This window comes from Brachyhypopomus gauderio, unplaced genomic scaffold (assembly GCF_052324685.1).
Source record: "Brachyhypopomus gauderio isolate BG-103 unplaced genomic scaffold, BGAUD_0.2 sc52, whole genome shotgun sequence".
Taxonomy (NCBI): domain Eukaryota; kingdom Metazoa; phylum Chordata; class Actinopteri; order Gymnotiformes; family Hypopomidae; genus Brachyhypopomus; species Brachyhypopomus gauderio.
In genome coordinates, this window is record NW_027506877.1 from 710,973 (window position 1) to 730,000 (window position 19,028).

The window sequence follows — 19,028 nt, forward strand, 5'->3', positions numbered from 1 at the left end:
TGGTCAGCAGAGTGGAGCTCAAGGTGAACAATGGCGAGACAGCACCAGAGGTGATGGTGTGAGTGATGAATGTTTATGTCTTAATGGTTCCAGGAAGAGGTGATTAAGACAGTAAACTAATTTTATAAAGTAGTTTAGAAATCAAAACCAATAACAGCACACACTTTATTGTTTTATTTATATACACGGGAAATTCCAAATGTTCTACAGTGCTTCCATTTTCCTTTATATATATATATATATATATATATATATATATATATATATATATATATATATATATATATATATATATAAATTTCGATTAAGGTCAGTAATGATAACTTAGCTGCTAAATGTATTCCTACAGTAGTACGAGCAAACAGTTTTACCAGTCAACACTTGACCACATGTCGGGGTTCAAATTAAGAAACAAAGTGTCAAAGTCCACGTCAGACAAATTGACCAATTCACTGGCGAGATGGATTGCTGTGGACTGTAGACCGCTCTCTGTGGTCGAAGATAAAGGCTTACAAGAAGTGCTGCAAATTGCATCAGCTAATGCAAGTTACGAACTGCCGTTCAGAAAGACAATGTCGAAGAAAATCCAGCAGCTGTATGATGTGGAAAGGGAAGTAAAACAGGTTATTGTTAAGAGCGCCACAAATGTGGCTCTGCCTGAGGATCACTGGACCTCTGTTAGCAACAAGAATTATCTTGGTGTGACAGCTCAATATATAGATGATGAATGGAAGATCCAGTCATTTGCTTTGAGCATGCAGAAGACCACTTCTAGGCACTATGGAGATGCCTGTGCAGAGGCCTGGGAAATTAAAGAAAAAGTATACCATTTAAAATGGTATTAAAAAACATCTTCTGATTTACTTCAATTCTTCTTATTCTTCCAATATCCTGAGCAAAACGCCCAAAATTAAACATTTTTTGTTCTGAAAACTATTTGCTCTGTTTTGTGCACTCATCTATTGGTCTGTGTAGACTGGTGGAAAAATAAACAAGATGTTGAAGTTTACGCTTATGTTCATTGATTCATTCATCATTCAAACTTAAATTAATATTTCTCATGTTACATATTGAAATGCGATTAAAATGCGATTAATTAATTACAAAGCTTCTAATTAATTAGATAATTTTTTAATCGAGTCCCACACCTATATATATATATATATATATATATATATATATATATATATATATATATATATATATATATATATATACTGCTCAAATAAATAAAGGGAACACTTAAACACCACAATGTCACAATGTAACTCCATGTCAACCACACTGTGAAACTAACCTGCTCAGTTAGGAAGCGACACTGATTGTGATAATAATTTTTATTTATATTGTTCATTTTTGTTATTTTGTTCTCAACGCATTCCACCATGTAATAAATAAAGATTTTCAACTGGAATACGGTATTTTATTCATTTTAAGTTTACCGCCCAGTACCCCCCGATCACCTACCTGATACCTGTTATCACCCCCCCCTCCCTTCCCTATTGGTTGTCTATGCTTCTCCTATACACCCTCCTTCCTGCTATCTGGTGCGTAGTATGGTCTTATGTGGCGTACCGAGGGGTTATCTCTCTCTGGTTTCTTCCCTGCCTCGACCTGTGCTCTGTCCCTAGACCCCTCATGCTTGATCCCTGGAAGTACGTTGAACTCCACCCGCATGTTGCCGACCTGGACCGTCTGACCTGTGCTAATGAGAAATGGATCCTGATCTGTTTGCTTACCTGTGGCTGTTTGTCCCACTCTCTCCTCCTGCCTACATCAGCCAGTGTGAATAAACTGCCTCAGGCATTCGGATCCTAGTCTCCTCGTGTTTATTTAACACCTTACAATTCATTATTCATCGAGGATGTGTTATTTTAGTGCTCCCTTTATTTATATATATATATATAAATAAACAATATAATAATAATAAACATATAAGAATTCACACAGAAGTGGCTACATAAATGTATATTTTATTTATTGATAAATAAAGATTCTTTTATATTAAGATGCCAAAACTCTATGAACTAGGGACTGATATGTATACAAAATATATATAGTATATGTATACAAAATATATCTAGTCTTTAAGGCCACCATGTGTAAGTCACATTAGCACTAATGTTGTCACCTCGGAACAACTGTTTGGACCCCTGCATAGATTAAATGGATTCGATTTTTTAGATTTTTGCTTCTTTTACACATTCATAGTGAATTTAGTATCACTCATTATAAGAAAAACACACTCTGTAAAATGAATTTGAAGTGGCTTGATCACTCTATAGTGCTGTTTACAGTATATAGAGATTATATTTTTGTAATGCAACTTTACTACTTTACAGTACAACTCCACATATAAAGGATTTAGGTTTATTAGTTAGGTCATACACCTTAAAAGAGTTTAAGAAGCAGTTATAACCCATACATATAGGACAACAGTGACTTATTAACATGTCATTTCTGGCTCTAAAACATTCTATGGTATTATGATACTGGTATGATAGTAACTTGTTAACACGTATGCAGATGTACATGGATAATGCTGAGTGATTTAAAAGAGAATGTGAGTAACCAGCACGTTCTGGTAACAAAGAGGTTATAAAGGAGTATAGGTACACCGATTAAGGAGTAACAAGACACTGTTGTTCTCTTGTATGTTATAACTGCGTATTAATAGTTTATAAATAGTTTTTTTGTACCTAAATAACAATTTTCAATAAACTACGTTTAAATAATTTATGCACCCTTCAAAGGTTTCACTGTAGCTTTGTACTAACGTTTTATACTTTATCATTATAGTATAAAATGTGATATATGTGATTTTTAATTAGCAAAGCTGGGCTTTAGCCTTGTCAGTGTGCTGCAGGTGGATACTGGCCCATAGGCTGCGGTTGAACTGGCCCGTATGGTGGTCCGTATGGCTGTGGTGGATGGTAGGATGGGTTTACGGGAGCGTTAACAAACACTTGGGGCTGTCTGCGATACTTCAGCTCTCTGGCCATCTGACACCACACACAGATCCCACAGCAGGTCGCCATGCAGCAGTCGTCACACATTGAACCCTGAGAGGAAGCAAAACGGCTTTAGTCCAGATCCAGACAGAGACGAAAGGAAACAATAATGGCGTAAATGATAACACATTAAAACGTGTTTCCCTTTGGGGATACATGGGTTCTAAGCTACTGTGTGTTGCAATTCACAATGTCACAATGCACGTTGTCACAATGAACGTTGTCACAATGCACAGCGTCACAATGCACAGCGTCACAATGCACAGCGTCACAATGCAGTTCAGAGCACACTGTACCCGAATGCGGTATCTCTCTCTAATGGAGCTTCTCAGAGCGTAGGTAACAGGCGGTATCCCGCTACCAAAGAACATCTCCAGCAGGGGGAGACAGAGGCACTCTCCAAACTCTTTGCTTGTCTTACACATCAAGCAGCAGGGGCACCAGAATCCAAAACAGCCTGTACAGATACGTGCAGCATTTACATGGAGTAATGATAAGTGGGTATAATGCAAATTTATGGTACAGTCACAATAAATGATACAGTCACAATAAAAGCCATCTTATCAAAAATATATCTCTTATCAGGCTCCTTAGTAGAATGTTATGATTTTATTCTTAATCAAATCTAAAATATTGTTAGCATTGTATTCTTAATCAAATCTAAAATACACACACATAAAAACACACACACACACACACACACACACACACACACACACACACACACACACACACACACACACACACACACACACACACACACACACACACACACACACACACACTCACAGATGCCCATGTCTTCACAGCAGTCACACACTGAGCTGCTCCACTGGCCAGTCTTGGGGCTGTCAGGAGAGAAGGCTGCCCCTGGCTGTGTGGTGACTATGGCATTTGCCATCATGACGGCAGCGCCCTAAGGAACACATACACACACACACACACTGGCTTCAATTGCAGCTACACTTGCCCGAGGCGAGGTGTCCAAGGGTGGGATGTCCAGGAGTGGGGAGTGTAGGGGCGGGGTGTCCAGGGGTGGGGTGTCCAGGAGTGGGGAGTATAGGGGTGGGGTGTCCAGGGGTGGGGTGTCCAAGGGTGGGGTGTCCAGGAGTGGGGAGTATAGGGGTGGGGTGTCCAGGAGTGGGGTGTCCAGGGGCGGGGTGTCCAGGGGTGGGGTGTCCAGGAGCGGGGAGTATAGGGGCGGGGTGTCCAGGGGTGGGGTGTCCAGGAGTGGGGAGTATAGGGGTGGGGTGTCCAGGGGTGGGGTGTCCAGGAGTGGGGTGTCCAAGGGTGGGGTGTCCAGGAGTGGGGAGTATAGGGGTGGGGTGTCCAGGAGTGGGGTGTCCAGGGGCGGGGTGTCCAGGGGTGGGGTGTCCAGGAGCGGGGAGTATAGGGGCGGGGTGTCCAGGGGTGGGGTGTCCAGGGGCGGGGTGTCCAGGGGTGGGGTGTCCAGGAGTGGGGAGTATAGGGGCGGGGTGTCCAGGGGTGGGGTGTCCAGGAGTGGGGAGTATAGGGGTGGGGTGTCCAGGGGTGGGGTGTCCAGGAGTGGGGAGTGTAGGGGCAGGGTGTCCAGGGGCGGGGAGTATAGGGGCGGGGTGTCCAGGGGTGGGGTGTCCAGGGGTGGGGTGTCCAGGAGTGGGGTGTCCAGGGGTGGGGTGTCCAGGGGTAGGGTGTCCAGGGGCGGGGTGTCCAGGGGCGGGGTGTCCAGGGGTGGGTTATACAGGCACACATTCAGCCCAGCCTCACAGTAAATCATACATGGTTGTCAATGCTGGATTAAAGTGATGCTGCTCTAATAACCTAACAGCCTTACAAACCAACTCTGCTCTGCCTGGTCATGTTCTTAATTTACACTGTGGGATAAATCAAAATAAAATTTCCTACAATTATTAAATATTTTAATTCAGACATCAGTTGTGGGCGTCAGTTGTGAAGTTACAATTTGTGTAATATTGTACAATATTCCGTCAATATGCATTTTCTTATATATGCCCATGTAAGCTACGCAGGCATTATATTTTTGTTTATTTAAATACATCTCATCTAGAGTGGTGGAGTAATTATCCGTATGTATTAAGAGTCATAAATATGTACGATAAATAAATAAATGTGTGTGACATTTTCCCAAGACATTTTTTCAGTGTACATGGAGAAAGCCTGAAAGAGAATGTTTTTTTTTCCCACTCCATCCACTGTATACGATCCCCGCCCAAACCACAGGCCAGGATGTATTGTTCTGCTGTTTCCCAGGCAGACCCTATCAGCCCTGCAGGGTGTGTTTTACCCCTTTTTATAACAATCAGGAAAAACTAGCAGTTCTTTCTTCTGTATTCATCACCAAGGGGACCAGAGCAAGCACAGTGTAATGTGAGAAGTTGAGGTTAAAAGACGTTGTGTCCAACATTTAATTTGCAAGCCTGCTTTCCCTTGCAAATACTGTTCTAACTTTCACAAATGGATTATTATATAAAATCACAAGCCATTTCCTTCTGTTTTCATATTTAACACACTATGTACTGTTTGAATTTGTATGTTATTATTCAGTTAGTTAATATTTATATGAATCAATTCTACAAGGAAAACACACTGCACACTGTTCAGTCACAGGCCGAGACTGAGTTCGGACTGAGATGCTATCCGAGATTCTGAAGAAGTGTTCTGAGGGGTGAGAGATGCTCTTTCAGTGTCATAACCAATAAACACCAACACAAAAACACAAATGTCAGTACACAGAAAATGTCTATTTTTTTTTAAGGTCTAATTTTTTAAATCATAAAAACAACCAAAAGGAGACCCAAACAAACACAGAATTCAATAAGATTATATACAGTATATTGAATAATAATTAATTGCAACATTTATTAAGCCATAAAACACAACATACCTGCTAGCAGGCTGATCTGAGATATTTGTTGTGTGTGTGAGAGAGAGAGCACTGATCAGGTCGAATGGCGCAGAGCAGCGTGAGCCAGGGGACAAGGGACGTTTCCTAGTGTCCCTTAGCTAAGAGGAGAGAACACGGGCGGGATTCAGCCTGGTTTCCTGGTTACGAACTGGTTGATGTGGCAACTATATTATAATGTGGTATATAGTGTGCGTTAAATGTAACATACATAACAACTCTGAATGGGGTCATTTGGCAATGAATACAGATTATTAAGTCTTTCGTAATCAACAGTCAAGCTCCATCTTAGGAAAATCATAACCTATTAAACTGGATGTTGCTGTTTTGCTGCTAAACCACATTATTTTAAACTTCGCATGGTAACCTGAAAGGTCTTGTTGGTTTTATTGAAGAAACAGGGCATGCTTTTCATTAATAAAAGAGCTTGTTTCCAAACCATTTATTGCAATGTCCTGGGCAATATAAATCTGACCACTCCATCTAAAAACACAAAAACTGGTTTGACAACTACATCTCCACAATGCAGCCGATCTCACACAGACATGCAGGTTTGTGTTGTCATGGAGGACAGAAGGCTCTGACCTTGTGGTTAATGGAATATTTCCTTTGTCACTAGATAATTGTGGAGTCGGGTTTATAAATGGACTCAGATCAAATAATGTGAATTGCTTACATCGCTAGTGTCCCTGGCCCAGTGATGGTTATATAAGAAATATGAATTTTAACTACTGTGTGTAATAACATTAACATTAACAGTTCTGAAAAGGCAAATTAAATGAGACGCGAGAGTGAAGGTTCACTAATCTGTCCAGCAGGGGGCAGCAAGCTTTGCTCATACAGAACGGACTGAACAGATCTGCTGCAGGTCATTAGAATGCTTTTGGTGGTATAGCAGTAGACGTTCACCAGAATCTGAGTGGATGGAGGAGCATTCCTTAGACCTCACAGGAAGGTGCCATTTTGTCTTCTGATTCCTGGTGCAGGTACTGGGAGCCTGGGTGAGGAACCCAGGAACCTAATGCTAATGCTCCATTTAGGCAGAGGCGGACGAAGTACTCAATTTCATTACTTGAGTCAAAGTACAGATACCACTGGTCAAATGCTACTCCGATACAAGTGAAAGTTGCATGTTCAAAATCTTACTTAAGTGAAAGTACTGAAGTACTTGCTTTTAAAAATACTTAAGTATTAAAGTACACCTTCCGTCACATTTGTAAAAAAGTTATAGTTTAAAAGTATTATACATCCTACCAAATCCACTTTGGGCATAATATTCATACAGTCTTTGATAATAATCCATAAGGCATATTCCAATGATGTACATCATTCAGGTAGTGGTAGCAGAAAAGTTTAACCTACACTTTAGTTTAAGGAACAAAAACATTTTCTAAAACCACAATTCACTGATTAGCCTAGCCTAACCTGTTTAAGCAAATTATGTTACCATATTAAAAGTTAATAATAAAATGACGGTTTTCTCTCTCTGCTAGTTAGGTATTCAGTCATCCAATACAACATTATGCTACAGTCAATATAAACAAAGACAAAGTAAAATTAGCAGTGTGGCATCTTGGTAGACTAACCTTGCTACAACCTTTTGCAGTATGGCTAAAGCCCACCAACTCCATGCCACCCAACATGCTAACAAACTCTTTTCAAACTAGAAATCACAGCCACATTAGAATTATTGACATTAATTCTACACTGACATTAGAATGGAAACATTATTTGACAAGATTCAATTAACCCACACGGTTTCCCTTATTGATGTTTCCGTAGTTTGAATTACTTGCCAATATAATGTTAACATTATTTATAGTGATCCTAGCAGACCTAGCAGTGGAGTGAGCAGGCAAAGTCATTTCATTAGCCTTACTGCAAAGCTCCTCTGACTACATAGTCACTTAACAAAACATTTAGGCTGCATACCGTAATATACTTCCTCAGGTGGGACGGTGAATTTTGGTATGCAGTGATAGTTTGTTTTTGGCAAAAAAAGCATGCATTTAAAACGATAGGAATGATTCATCCGTTCAGAAAACTGGAACATTTTGTCGAGATACGGCCATGGGTGCAAAAGAGCATGCCAGGGTTGCCAGCTCTCACGCATTGAGCGTGAGACACACGCATTTGACCGTTTTCACACGCTCTCACGCCACAGTTCCGATATCTCACGCCGAAAAAAAATCTAGTTTATTTACCTCTGATCTATATCTATCAACCACCGGCGATCGCGATATAATACTTAATTTGTGTCCATTTTTCACCGCCCCGGTAACGTTCGCCACCCCCCGATCAACAATTTACACTCGCCACCAAGTCCAGGTTCAAATCTCCCTCCAAGCGATCTTGAAAAGTTGGCAACCCTGGCATGCTCCATCACTGCCGTCTCCGCTCATGTTGCTGTTATTTAGGAAAAGAACGACTAGCAACACCGAACTTGATTTTACACCTCACAGACACATCCTTGATTGCTGATAGGCTGTCACCTGTGAAAATACTATCGGGGGAGGGGAGGAGAGTTGTGTGTGGAAGAGCTGGACAGAAATGTAGTGGAGTGATAAGTACTGTATTTGTTATTCAACTGTAGTGAAGTGAAAGTCATAAGTATTTAAAAAAAAATCTACTTAAGTAAAGTACAAATACTCAAGAACTGTACTTAAGTACAGTACTTAAGTAAATGTACTTCGTTACTGCCCACCTCTGCATTTAGGCAGATGTTTTCTACCTCAAATCCACAACGAAAAATGAAGGCCAAAGCCGTGCAATCTCCACAAACACTGGTAGCAGAACGAGCTTTAAGAACTCACTGGCCTTAAATGTGACACATCATACATCGCCCGGCGTCAGTTTGTGAAGCGTCTGCCCAGGTCGATTGTAAGTGCTAATAGTGCGAAATGGAAGTGTTTAGAACAGCAGCAGCTCAGCCATGAAGCAGTAGACACACACACCCACCGAGCAGGGATGCTGAGCCTCTGAACGTTTCACGTTAATTACATCAATTACTACAGAGTCCCAAGACGCCTCTGAACACACACAAAAAAAACCTGCATCACGATTATCATGAAGTGGATGCCCATGGTTGAGTTGAAGATGACTATGCACAATGCTAAGTGTAGACTATAGATGGCTTCACTCGAGTCTGAAGCCAAGGAAGCATGTTCTCTGGAGTGATGAATTGCACAACAATGAAACTGTGATGGATGGTTTGGGTTTGGCCAGGGGGAGGAGTCCACATGGACTAACATGGACAGGAGCTGGTTTTTCAGTGAAGGCTAAAGTTAATCATATTTTAGACATTTATTACCATTTCCAACTTTCTGGTCTTCTGTTTGGGGGAAACCTCGCCGTGTTCCAGGATGACCAAACGAGGTGCATGACGACCTGATGAGGTTTGATGAATTTGGTGTGACCCATCAGTGACCTACACGGAGCTGTGAGAACAACTCCATTGGAAACCTTCAGGATGCTGATGGTCAGCTAGGCCTTCTTGAGACCTCACAAATGACCTTGGATAGCATTTCAACACATTACTAAACCTTGGAGGAATCTTTCCTAGGAGGAGTGCTGTGATTACTGCAGGGGCCACCCAACCATGTTAAGGCCTAAAGGTTTGGAATGGGACATCCCGGGTATATACAGTGGTATTCAGGCATGATATACGTCAGTGTATAAGCACAAAGCCTTTATGTTTATGCACTTTATAATTTAACAGATCTCAGATTCACGAATTTAAAGGGCCCAACCTACCTTTTTACTTGACGTTCACTTGCATCTGTGTGGCTTTGTGACTCATAATTCACTTTAACAATCATTTCCCAACATCTCTTTACCCCTTACTGAACTCTTGGGACTTCAAAATGAGTCCTGTTCTTATTGACTGATCTGTATTATGTGTCTTTCAAAAAAGACTCACAGCTGAAACATGCCTGATGACAATGTAAGTAGGTGAGACTAAACTGCATGCATATATATATATATATATATATATATGCGCATGTATATGTAAATGACAACATGGATTCCTAAACGGTAGTATGGGTGTGCAAATAAAACTAGTACGAGAAATGGGGAGAATTAAAACTTAGTCTATCAAAGGCCCAATTAGCTGATCGCAACACAATAAAAACAGACAAATAAAGGGCTCATTCCAGAAATAATTTATTTCATCTCCATTTTATTCATTTTTTTATGATGTGAAAAGAACAACCAAAAAAGTTTGAGAGCATAAACCAAGATGACAGTAACAACATGAGCCAATAGGGAGACGGGATTCTCCCAACTGTGTCTTTTCGACTGCAACAATGAGGAACGGCAGACACCAGACACCTCGGCTGGCTGTAACTACACAGTCCAGCGGCCTGCCAGTCACCCCGTTTAAACCTCCCTGCCCAGAGACACAGGGAGTCTAAACTGTCTAGTTATATTTATGTATATTCTCAAACACCTGTGTGTGGCTCTCAATTTTTCCGAGGCTGTGCTATTCCCCCTACAGTACGTCTTCTTGCTCAAGTTGTGTAAAAACCCCCAACCAGTAGGTGGCACCACAGAGTGCCCCCTAGTATACTTCATACAACGGTTTAACGTGGTATGAAAGTTGCAACTGTGTGCATTACTTTTAAGCACTCTCCCACAAGATCACTTTCCACACTCCCTCCTCCAGAAATAGCTGTGGATTTGGGGTGGGGGGGTTTAAGGTGGGGCGGGAGGGGGTGAGGTGGGGGGGTTAGAGGCACTGAAGCTTGTTGGGATATCAGTTCAGGCTGAAATTAGCACTCTGGGTCTGCAGGTTTGTATCTGTTCATCTCTGGCTGGTTCGTAGGGCCGTTCTTAAAGCAGCCACACTTGTCTCCTCCCTTAGTGCACGGCGGAGAGAAGTGGAAGCCCTCCTCCTCCTCCTCCTCCTCCTCTGCTTTAACTAGACTTCCTGGGGCAATTCCTTCCTCTCTCCAGGGTAGGCTTCGACATTATTTAACAATTCTCCCAATTTATATTCTACTGTTGCATTGCTAACAACTACACATATACCAACGCACGCATACACACACGCACGCACAATAAACGCTGCTCGGTTCATGACTCCTACTACGGATGAGTGTTCTTAATTTCATGTTTGGCATTAGTATTCAATTTTCTATCCTCGTCTTTCCTTTTCAAGCCCAACCCAGCAACTGGCTTCTTCAATGTCTTGTCTCAGAAAAAAAGAACAGTATCTTCCGTCCCATGAACAAAAACAAAGAATACTCAAGTTATTTTTTTTGTTTTTTTTTTTCTTTTTCAAATTCAAGGCACAATGTCTCTCCTTGTCCTCACACACCCTTAATCTCAGAGTACCAAAGCCTCAAATGTTACTAACATGAGGCTCCGCCTACATTACCGCCTCTCGGCTAGCTCCTCCCCTTGCCATTAACACTGCTTCAGAGATGCATCTGTTTGGGAGTGTGACCACAATCCCACACCAGTGGAAAAACAAACAAACAAACAAACAAACAAAAACAACAACTGTGACAAAACGGAAAAAAAAAAACGTTTCTCCAAAGTAACAAATAGTCACGTCCTGTGTTTAGTTACGTCAGATTTTCGAATCATACCCACCAGCTCTTTTTTGGCAAGCTTGTCTTAAATAAGCACTAAGTACTGATAGAGGATAAACATACACCGTTACGTGTTTTTAGGTAGATGCGTTTGTCTTTTTTTGTATCTTTTTCTTTTTCTGCTCATAATCTCGTATGATTTCAAGATTTTTAGTCGATTTTCACTTGTCTGTTTAAAGGTTTACGTAAATGCAAGCAGGGACAGAGATCGCCGTAGTGTCTTGCTCTAGACGTGGGTCTTGAGGGGTGAGACGACGTTTTGTATTTTACAATTTACGAAACGCCGTTCACCAGGGTCAGAGCCTCCCCAGGTGATGCCACGCCGTTGCTAGGGGAACGCTTGGAGGGGGCCGGCTCTTCCTTGACACTAGTTCCATTCTCCTGTAGGGGCAAACCAGCCAGTTGACACACAAATATGCAACGCGAATCAGGCACTGCAGAAATTCTCCTTTTTGTCAATTCTGCTTCTAAAGGTGCAGGTGCTGGACGCGAAACGGCCCAGGACAGTGGCTCTGGCCCTGGTGTGTTATTATGGGATGTGTACCTTAGTGAGGGAGGCCTGCTGCGATTCTTCCTTCTTTGCCGGGAGGTTCTGTCGACTCTGGGATTCTGCGCGAGAGATGAAGTCAGCCACGGTAACTGCAAACGACAACAAGAATGACTAACCAGTGTCAAACGACAACTAAACCGTCTCACGTGAGTCAAACGTCAACAAAAACGACTCACGAGGGTCAAAAGTCTGAGGCGGGCTGGACCGGGTCCTCTCACTCAAGTACACATATCTGTAGCACCTCAGCTTAAAGCTCTATGCATGAAAGCCCTGAATCTTGAGCACGAGGCACCCCCCCTCCTCCTCCTCCTCTCACCTGGCTGCCTGTCTCGGCTGGCGGAACCTCCCTCCGGACGGTTGCCACGGTTACGACGGCGGCGGCTTCTATTTCGGCGTTGCGGCTTGCCCTCCTCTTCTGAAAAGCAAGCGGGCAGATTGAGCTTCCCCTTGAGCGCCGGATCCCCCTCCCCCAAAATCAGAGCTGAAGAAGCCTCGCCCCCAGCCATCCTCCTCACCCAATCCATTCTCGCTGGTGGCTGCTTGGCCGTCCGATTCGTTGGCGGCCGCGTCCATGACGCTGGGCTCCTGGTCGTTACGGCGACGGCGGGAGCGTCTCCTGCGCTCGCTGCCACTCATGCTCTCACTGGCGTCCGTGTCTCCGCCCACATCGCCCTCCCCCTCCAGCAGAGAGTAGGGGTTGCTGTCGGGGTCCCTCAGCACTGAAATGAAAGGGGGAGAGAGAGGAAAAAAGGGGGTGGAGATTTAGATACTCACACCCGTTGAGAAAAGACTCTGAACCAGCTCGTTTGAGCACGTGTAGGTGGGGCACCTGAGCTGATGGTGTTGGAGCCGCGTGACCCGGGGCCCCCGCGGCCCCTGCCCGTGCTGTTGCCACGGCCGCGGCCCCCTCTCCTGGCACCCCTGTCCTCGCTGCCCACCCCGCGGGGGGCGTGGCTCCTGCTCGCTCTGATCCTCCGTCTCTGAGGCGTTGGACATCTCAGAGTTGGTTCCTGTCAAACACCAGAGACCTGAGCACGCAGCACTGGCTGAAAAAGGGCTGTGATCACAGTTTACGCTCAGGCTACTACACAACTACATTAAAAGCAATATTTAAAACTTATTCAAAAATGTACATGCCAAGACACTATAACAAACAATGAACAGACTCGAGTTACTTTATCACCAGGTTTCAAATGTAACCTGCAGGTTTCTGTGGTCTAGGTGATTTGTATGGCGCTGAAATATTCAGTGTGCTGTTTCATGTCTTACAATGATCCATATTCAAATATTCTCACGATTCCACAAGCCAGGTGCGTGAGACACACCTAGACAGCTTTACATGGCCAAACACAGCACTTACCATTCAACAGACACATCAGTAAAACACAGAATTTCTTTGGTTTGTAAATTTCCCATGTGGGATTAATAAAGGACATCTTGTATCTTATATCTGTGTGTTATTAGGGTTAATAGACAATAAGGAGGTGCGAGGTGTAGTAACCTCACCGTAACCAGAGTAGGCGCTGTTGGCCTTGCGTCCGCGGCCGCGCCCGCCATACGTGCGTGAAGTCTGGAGAGAGTTGGTGCTGTCGTCCGTCAGGTAGCCGCGCTCACGCTCCACGGCGCCGGGCACGCCCACGCGGCTCGGGGGCCGCGCGGTAACCCACACCAATCTGTCTTAGCTGTTCGTCTATCTGCAGACGCTCCAGACGGAGTTGTTCCACCTCCTGAGAGAGAGAGAGAGAGAGAGAGAGAGAGAGAGAGAGAGAGAGAGAGAGAGAGAGAGAGAGAGAGAGAGAGAGAGAGAGAGAGAGAGAGAGAGATCAGTCCCATCTCCGAGAAATCAGATGAATTCAGCACGTTCTTTTGTTTCTTTCTTTACATCATTCATCACTTCACTGGATTCCGAAGCTCTGATCTGTGCGCAGTAACCCACAGGCACTGCACACTAACACTTTCTGACATTTATTAGCATGATCAGCAAACGGTAGCCGATATCCCTCCGTGTTAGTGACCATGAGAGGACCGCCACGTGCGTTCGTATGGCTGAACTGTGCCGTAAGCGCCGTGTGTTCTACAGCTGAGGATGACGGACCCTCGAGAGACTCCCCTCTCCTGCAGCACAACAGCATAGTTCCTCTGTTGATAATGCCACCGTGAAGCAACTGTTTAGAATGAGCTTATTCCTTTGTTATTGATTATTCTGCTATTAAACCTTGTTAGTTATGCATGCTAACGATTACGTGATAATTACGTGATATTAATTAATTATATAGTCTAATTGTTTAGACTATTTCGATAATTCATTTGCAGGAATTCTCTCATGATGAGGTCAAGCGCCCTCTCCTGCACACACCGCATTGGTCAAGCGCCCTCTCCTGCACACACCGCATTGGTCAAGCGCCCTCTCCTGCACATGGCACATTGTCCCGTGCCAAAAGATGCTGTGGTGGGTCCTGCGAGTCCTGCGGGCCCTTTGCTGGTGAGGGTGGGAGGCTGGGGGGTGGGGGGGTAGGGGGTGTGTGGCCTCCAGTGCACAGTCAGCAGTCACCAAGGTGGGTTTTAGCAAATGGTGTGTGTGTGTGTGCGCAGGAGTGTGAGTGACGGAGAAGATGTCACTGCAAAATGTGACAGCTGTCCTGTTCAAACAACAGCTGAAAGCAGGAAAGATCTACTGGAGATCACTGGGGTTATTCTGAGAAGCAGAGGGACCCTACAGCCTGTAATTCATCCCACAACTACCCCTGCACCTCCTGAACAACCCCCCCCTGCTCTCCCCCTGCCCCGCCCACCCCGCTCCGCAGGGCGCTGGGGCTATTTCTGGCCACAGTTGGTGATTAAAGGAGAGGTGTGTGATCAGAACCCTTCCATGACGGCATAGGGCTGGTGACCGGGGCTAGAAAGCACTGCCATTTCCAGTACTATGGATGACTAAACACAGCCATCTAACATGGCCGCCCAGCATCTGTGCACTGGATTTATAGACTCAAAGACTCCACCTTCTCCAGAACATAAAAACGAATATGTCTGGGGATATACATTAATTTAGTTTCTTTAGATGTGGCCAGCGTTATGCAACCCCACGTTTCAAATAATCTGTAATATTCCAAAATATTTTTCAGTCGTGTCCAGAATGACGTATGGAGCGGACGATGATTCCAAAACGAGAGATTAATTATAACAAAATTAATATTGTATTTGTAACGTGGTTATCAAATTTCATTGAGTGCAGCATGTTATTTAAAACCTAAAATTTTAAACGTAATTTTTTTTCTTAAACACTAAATAAACAACTACAAATATCTTATAGTATTTGTTTTAGTTCTACACTGTAATAGTTAATACCCCTTAGTAAATATATATTTTTGAACATTGAATAAAACCTGACGTGGTTTGATAACTAGTTTGTGTGTGCGAGTAACCATTTTGAATATTGCCAATTTGGTTGCCTATAGTTTTCTCCAGGATGTCAGTGTGCTTGCTAGACTAGACAGGGTTGGGTTCCTGGCAGCAGGGGCCGTGCTGACCTGCAGGTAGGCAACGTGGTACTCCAGCAGGGCCTGGGCATTACTGATGTTCTCCTTGGTCCCTACGAAGATGAAGGGAACCATACCCTGTCAGAGAGAGAGAGAGAGAGAGAGAGAGAGAGAGAGAGAGAGAGAGAGAGAGAGAGAGAGAGAGAGAGAGAGAGAGAGAGAGAGAGATGGTCAGGCAACGGCCTCCCAACGAGCCTAGAGGGCTCAAAGAAACGGACAAAAACACATTGGAAGAGGAGTGTGTGCGTTAAGAAGCACGCGCTGGGTGTGTGTGTGAGTGGTGCTGGGGGAGGGGCGTGAGGAGGGTGTGTGAGGAGGCGAGGAGGGGGCGAGGAGGGTGAGGAGGGGGCGAGGAGGGGGGAGGAGGGGGCGAGGAGGGGGCGAGGAGGGTGAGGAGGGCGAGGAGGGGGGGAGGAGGGTGAGGAGGGCGAGGAGGGTGAGGAGGGGGTGAGGGGGGGGCGAGGGGGGGGGCGAGGGGGGGCGAGGGGGGGGGTGAGGGGGGGCGTGGAGGGGGGGCGAGGAGGGGGCGAGGAGGGGGTGAGGAGGGGGTGAGGAGGGGGTGAGGGGGGGGGTGAGGAGGGGGAGGAGGGGGGTGAGGAGGGCGTTTACCTCTTGGCCGACGGCAGCGTCTGCACTGCCGGGCCCCTGCCTGCCTACCTCTTCCCCTGGGCAGCTTTTTCTCGTTGTCCCCTTCGATTCGCACCCGCACCACGCCGGACTTGTCCACAATCTCCTGGATGATTTTGCCACTTTTGCCGATGACTTTGCCTACGTGGGGGAGACGGAGGGGAAACCGCTGACGACGGTTTGGTGACACGGAGGGAAATGGTAGTAAACAGTTGAAGAGCTTAAGGCACAATTATCTGCCAACTCCTACCCCCTCTGCTTTCTCTAGAGTGGATCACACACCGAGGGAGCCCGGCTTCTGTTTTTAATAGCCAATTTCTCAGGCCTCAGAGGTGCCAAATGGAAAATATCGTGGATTCAGACCGCTCCATGAGACAGACCGCTCCATGAGACAGACCGCCCCACGGAGACAGACCGCCCAACCTGTTCCAGCAGTCACCCACTCAGGAAGTACCATTCCTAGCCAATGAGATCATGGCCGTGTGGGAACCCTGCCCACATTTGCATCAAAATTTGAATCAAAGGTCCCATTTCCAGTTATTATTTGTTTATTTTGACACACGCCATTGCCAGCTTGGACTCACCACTTGGAAGTGCGTCGCACCAGTGTTTCACAAATGGCCATTTGCATCAACAAGGGGAAAACACAAGGACCATATTTCTCAATCACAAAACATTTGTCCTCTGTAATAATCACAATGCATCCCGCTATAAGGATTCATTTGGTGATTTGTACACTAACTTTTGCTTGCTTTATGTTGACATATTCAGCACAGTAAGCACAGTACTGCTTCAGTATATAAAACGGTTTGTCCTGCACTGTTGCTGAGAGCTGAAGAGACAACAGTGCGTGTTGAAGAGACAACAGTGAGACAACAGTGCGTGTTGGAGAGACAACAGTGCGTGTTGGAGAGACAACAGTGCGTGTTGGAGAGACAACAGAGAGACAACAGTGCGTGTTGGAGAGACAACAGAGAGACAACAGTGCGTGTTGGAGAGACAACAGTGCGTGTTGGAGAGACAACAGAGAGACAACAGTGCGTGTTGGAGAGACAACAGTGCGTGTTGAAGAGACAACAGAGAGACAACAGTGCGTGTTGGAGAGACAACAGTGCGTGTTGGAGAGACAACAGTGCGTGTTGGAGAGACAACAGTGCGTGTTGGAGAGACAACAGTGCGTGTTGGAGAGACAACGGAGAGACAACAGTGCGTGTTGAAGAGACAACGGAGAGACAAACAGTGCGTGTTGGAGAGACAACAGTGCGTGTTGGAGAGACAACAGTGCGTGTTGGAGAGACAACAGTGCGTGTTGGAGAGACAACAGAGAGACAACAGTGCGTGTTGGAGAGACAACAGAGACAACAGTGCGTGTTGGAGAGACAACAGAGACAACAGTGCGTGTTGGAGAGACAACGGAGAGACAACAGTGCGTGTTGGAGAGACAACAGTGCGTGTTGGAGAGACAACAGTGCGTGTTGGAGAGACAACAGTGCGTGTTGGAGAGACAACGGAGAGACAACAGTGCGTGTTGGAGAGACAACAGTGCGTGTTGAAGAGACCAACGGAGAGACAACAGTGCGTGTTGGAGAGACAACAGTGCGTGTTGGAGAGACAACAGTGCGTGTTGGAGAGACAACAGTGCGTGTTGGAGAGACAACAGTGCGTGTTGGAGAGACAACAGAGACAACAGTGCGTGTTGGAGAGACAACAGAGACAACAGTGCGTGTTGAAGAGACAACAGAGAGACGACAGTGCGTGTTGGAGAGACGACAGTGCGTGTTGGAGAGACGACAGTGCGTGTTGAGAGACGACAGTGCGTGTTGGAGAGACGACAGTGCGTGTTGGAGAGACGACAGTGCGTGTTGGAGAGACGACAGTGCGTGTTGGAGAGACGACAGTGCGTGTTGGAGAGACGACAGTGCGTGTTGGAGAGACGACAGTGCGTGTTGGAGAGACGACAGTGCGTGTTGGAGAGACAACAGAGAGACGGCAGTGCGTGTTGGAGAGACGGCAGTGCGTGTTGGAGAGACGGCAGTGCGTGTTGGAGAGACGGCAGTGCGTGTTGGAGAGACGGCAGTGCGTGTTGGAGAGACGGCAGTGCGTGTTGGAGAGACGGCAGTGCGTGTTGGAGAGACGGCAGTGCGTGTTGGAGAGACGGCAGTGCGTGTTGGAGAGACGGCAGTGCGTGTTGGAGAGACGGCAGTGCGTGTTGGAGAGACGGCAGTGCGTGTTGGAGAGACGGCAGTGCGTGTTGGAGAGACGGCAGTGCGTGTTGGAGAGACGGCAGTGCGTGTTGGAGAGACAACAGTGCGTGTTGGAGAGACAACAGAGAGACAACAGTGCGTGTTGGAGAGACAAAAGTGCGTGTTGAAGAGACAACAGAGAGACGACAGTGCGTGTTGAAGAGACAACAGAGACGACAGTGCGATGTTGGAGAGACGGCAGTGCGTGTTGGAGAGACGGCAGTGCGTGTTGGAGAGACGGCAGTGCGTGTTGGAGAGACAACAGAGAGACAAACAGTGCGTGTTGGAGAGACGACAGTGGTGTTGGAGAGACGACAGTGCGTGTTGGAGAGACGACAGTGCGTGTTGGAGAGACGGACAGTGCGTGTTGGAGAGACGACAGTGCGTGTTGGAGAGACGACAGTGCGTGTTGGAGAGACGACAGTGCGTGTTGAAGAGAACAACAGTGCGTGTTGAAGAGACAACAGTGCGTGTTGAAGAGACAACAGTGCGTGTTGAAGAGACAACAGTGCGTGTTGAGATTCCTCTAACGCTGTGCTGCTCTAGTTGAGAGGGAAGGTTC

The 19,028-nt window shown here is 45.7% G+C and overlaps 2 protein-coding genes across 3 annotated transcripts in view; both read right to left on the reverse strand.

Moving 5' to 3' along the window:
• Positions 1–1,953: 1,953 nt before the first annotated feature.
• Positions 1,954–7,893, reverse strand: ponzr6 (plac8 onzin related protein 6). 2 transcript variants are annotated; one of them, XM_076987429.1, is made up of 4 exons: positions 7,846–7,893; positions 3,801–3,927; positions 3,308–3,468; positions 1,954–3,062 (listed from the first exon to the last, which is right to left on the reverse strand). In XM_076987429.1, exons 2-4 carry the CDS (start codon positions 3,913–3,915, stop codon positions 2,853–2,855), a joined length of 486 nt encoding a protein of 161 aa, XP_076843544.1. In that variant the 5' UTR covers positions 3,916–3,927; positions 7,846–7,893; the 3' UTR covers positions 1,954–2,852. The 2 variants fall into 2 exon arrangements, with proteins under 2 accessions (XP_076843544.1, XP_076843543.1); XM_076987428.1 differs by lacking the exon at positions 7,846–7,893 and adding an exon at positions 5,896–6,026.
• Positions 7,894–10,061: 2,168 nt separating this feature from the next.
• fxr2 (FMR1 autosomal homolog 2) overlaps positions 10,062–19,028 on the reverse strand; it is a 22,771-nt gene continuing 13,804 nt past the window's right edge. Inside the window, 10 exon segments of the mRNA XM_076987327.1 lie at positions 10,062–11,891; positions 12,055–12,149; positions 12,377–12,475; positions 12,576–12,779; positions 12,890–13,005; positions 13,007–13,070; positions 13,567–13,708; positions 13,710–13,787; positions 15,588–15,674; positions 16,206–16,364. Of these exon segments, the coding sequence (XP_076843442.1) occupies positions 11,784–11,891; positions 12,055–12,149; positions 12,377–12,475; positions 12,576–12,779; positions 12,890–13,005; positions 13,007–13,070; positions 13,567–13,708; positions 13,710–13,787; positions 15,588–15,674; positions 16,206–16,364 (1,152 nt within the window). The 3' untranslated portion in view covers positions 10,062–11,783.

What these genes read in the sequence shown, in the direction of transcription:
- ponzr6 (XM_076987429.1), bottom strand. Translation starts at nt 3,915, where the DNA reads ATGATGGCAAATGCCATAGTCACCACACAGCCAGGGGCAGCCTTCTCT. An exon ending in CTGTGAAGACATGGGCATCT is followed by an intron (nt 3,469 to 3,800) that starts GTGAGTGTGTGT and finishes GTATCTGTACAG; the next exon opens with GCTGTTTTGGATTCTGGTGC. An exon ending in GAGAGAGATACCGCATTCGG is followed by an intron (nt 3,063 to 3,307) that starts GTACAGTGTGCT and finishes GCTTCCTCTCAG; the next exon opens with GGTTCAATGTGTGACGACTG.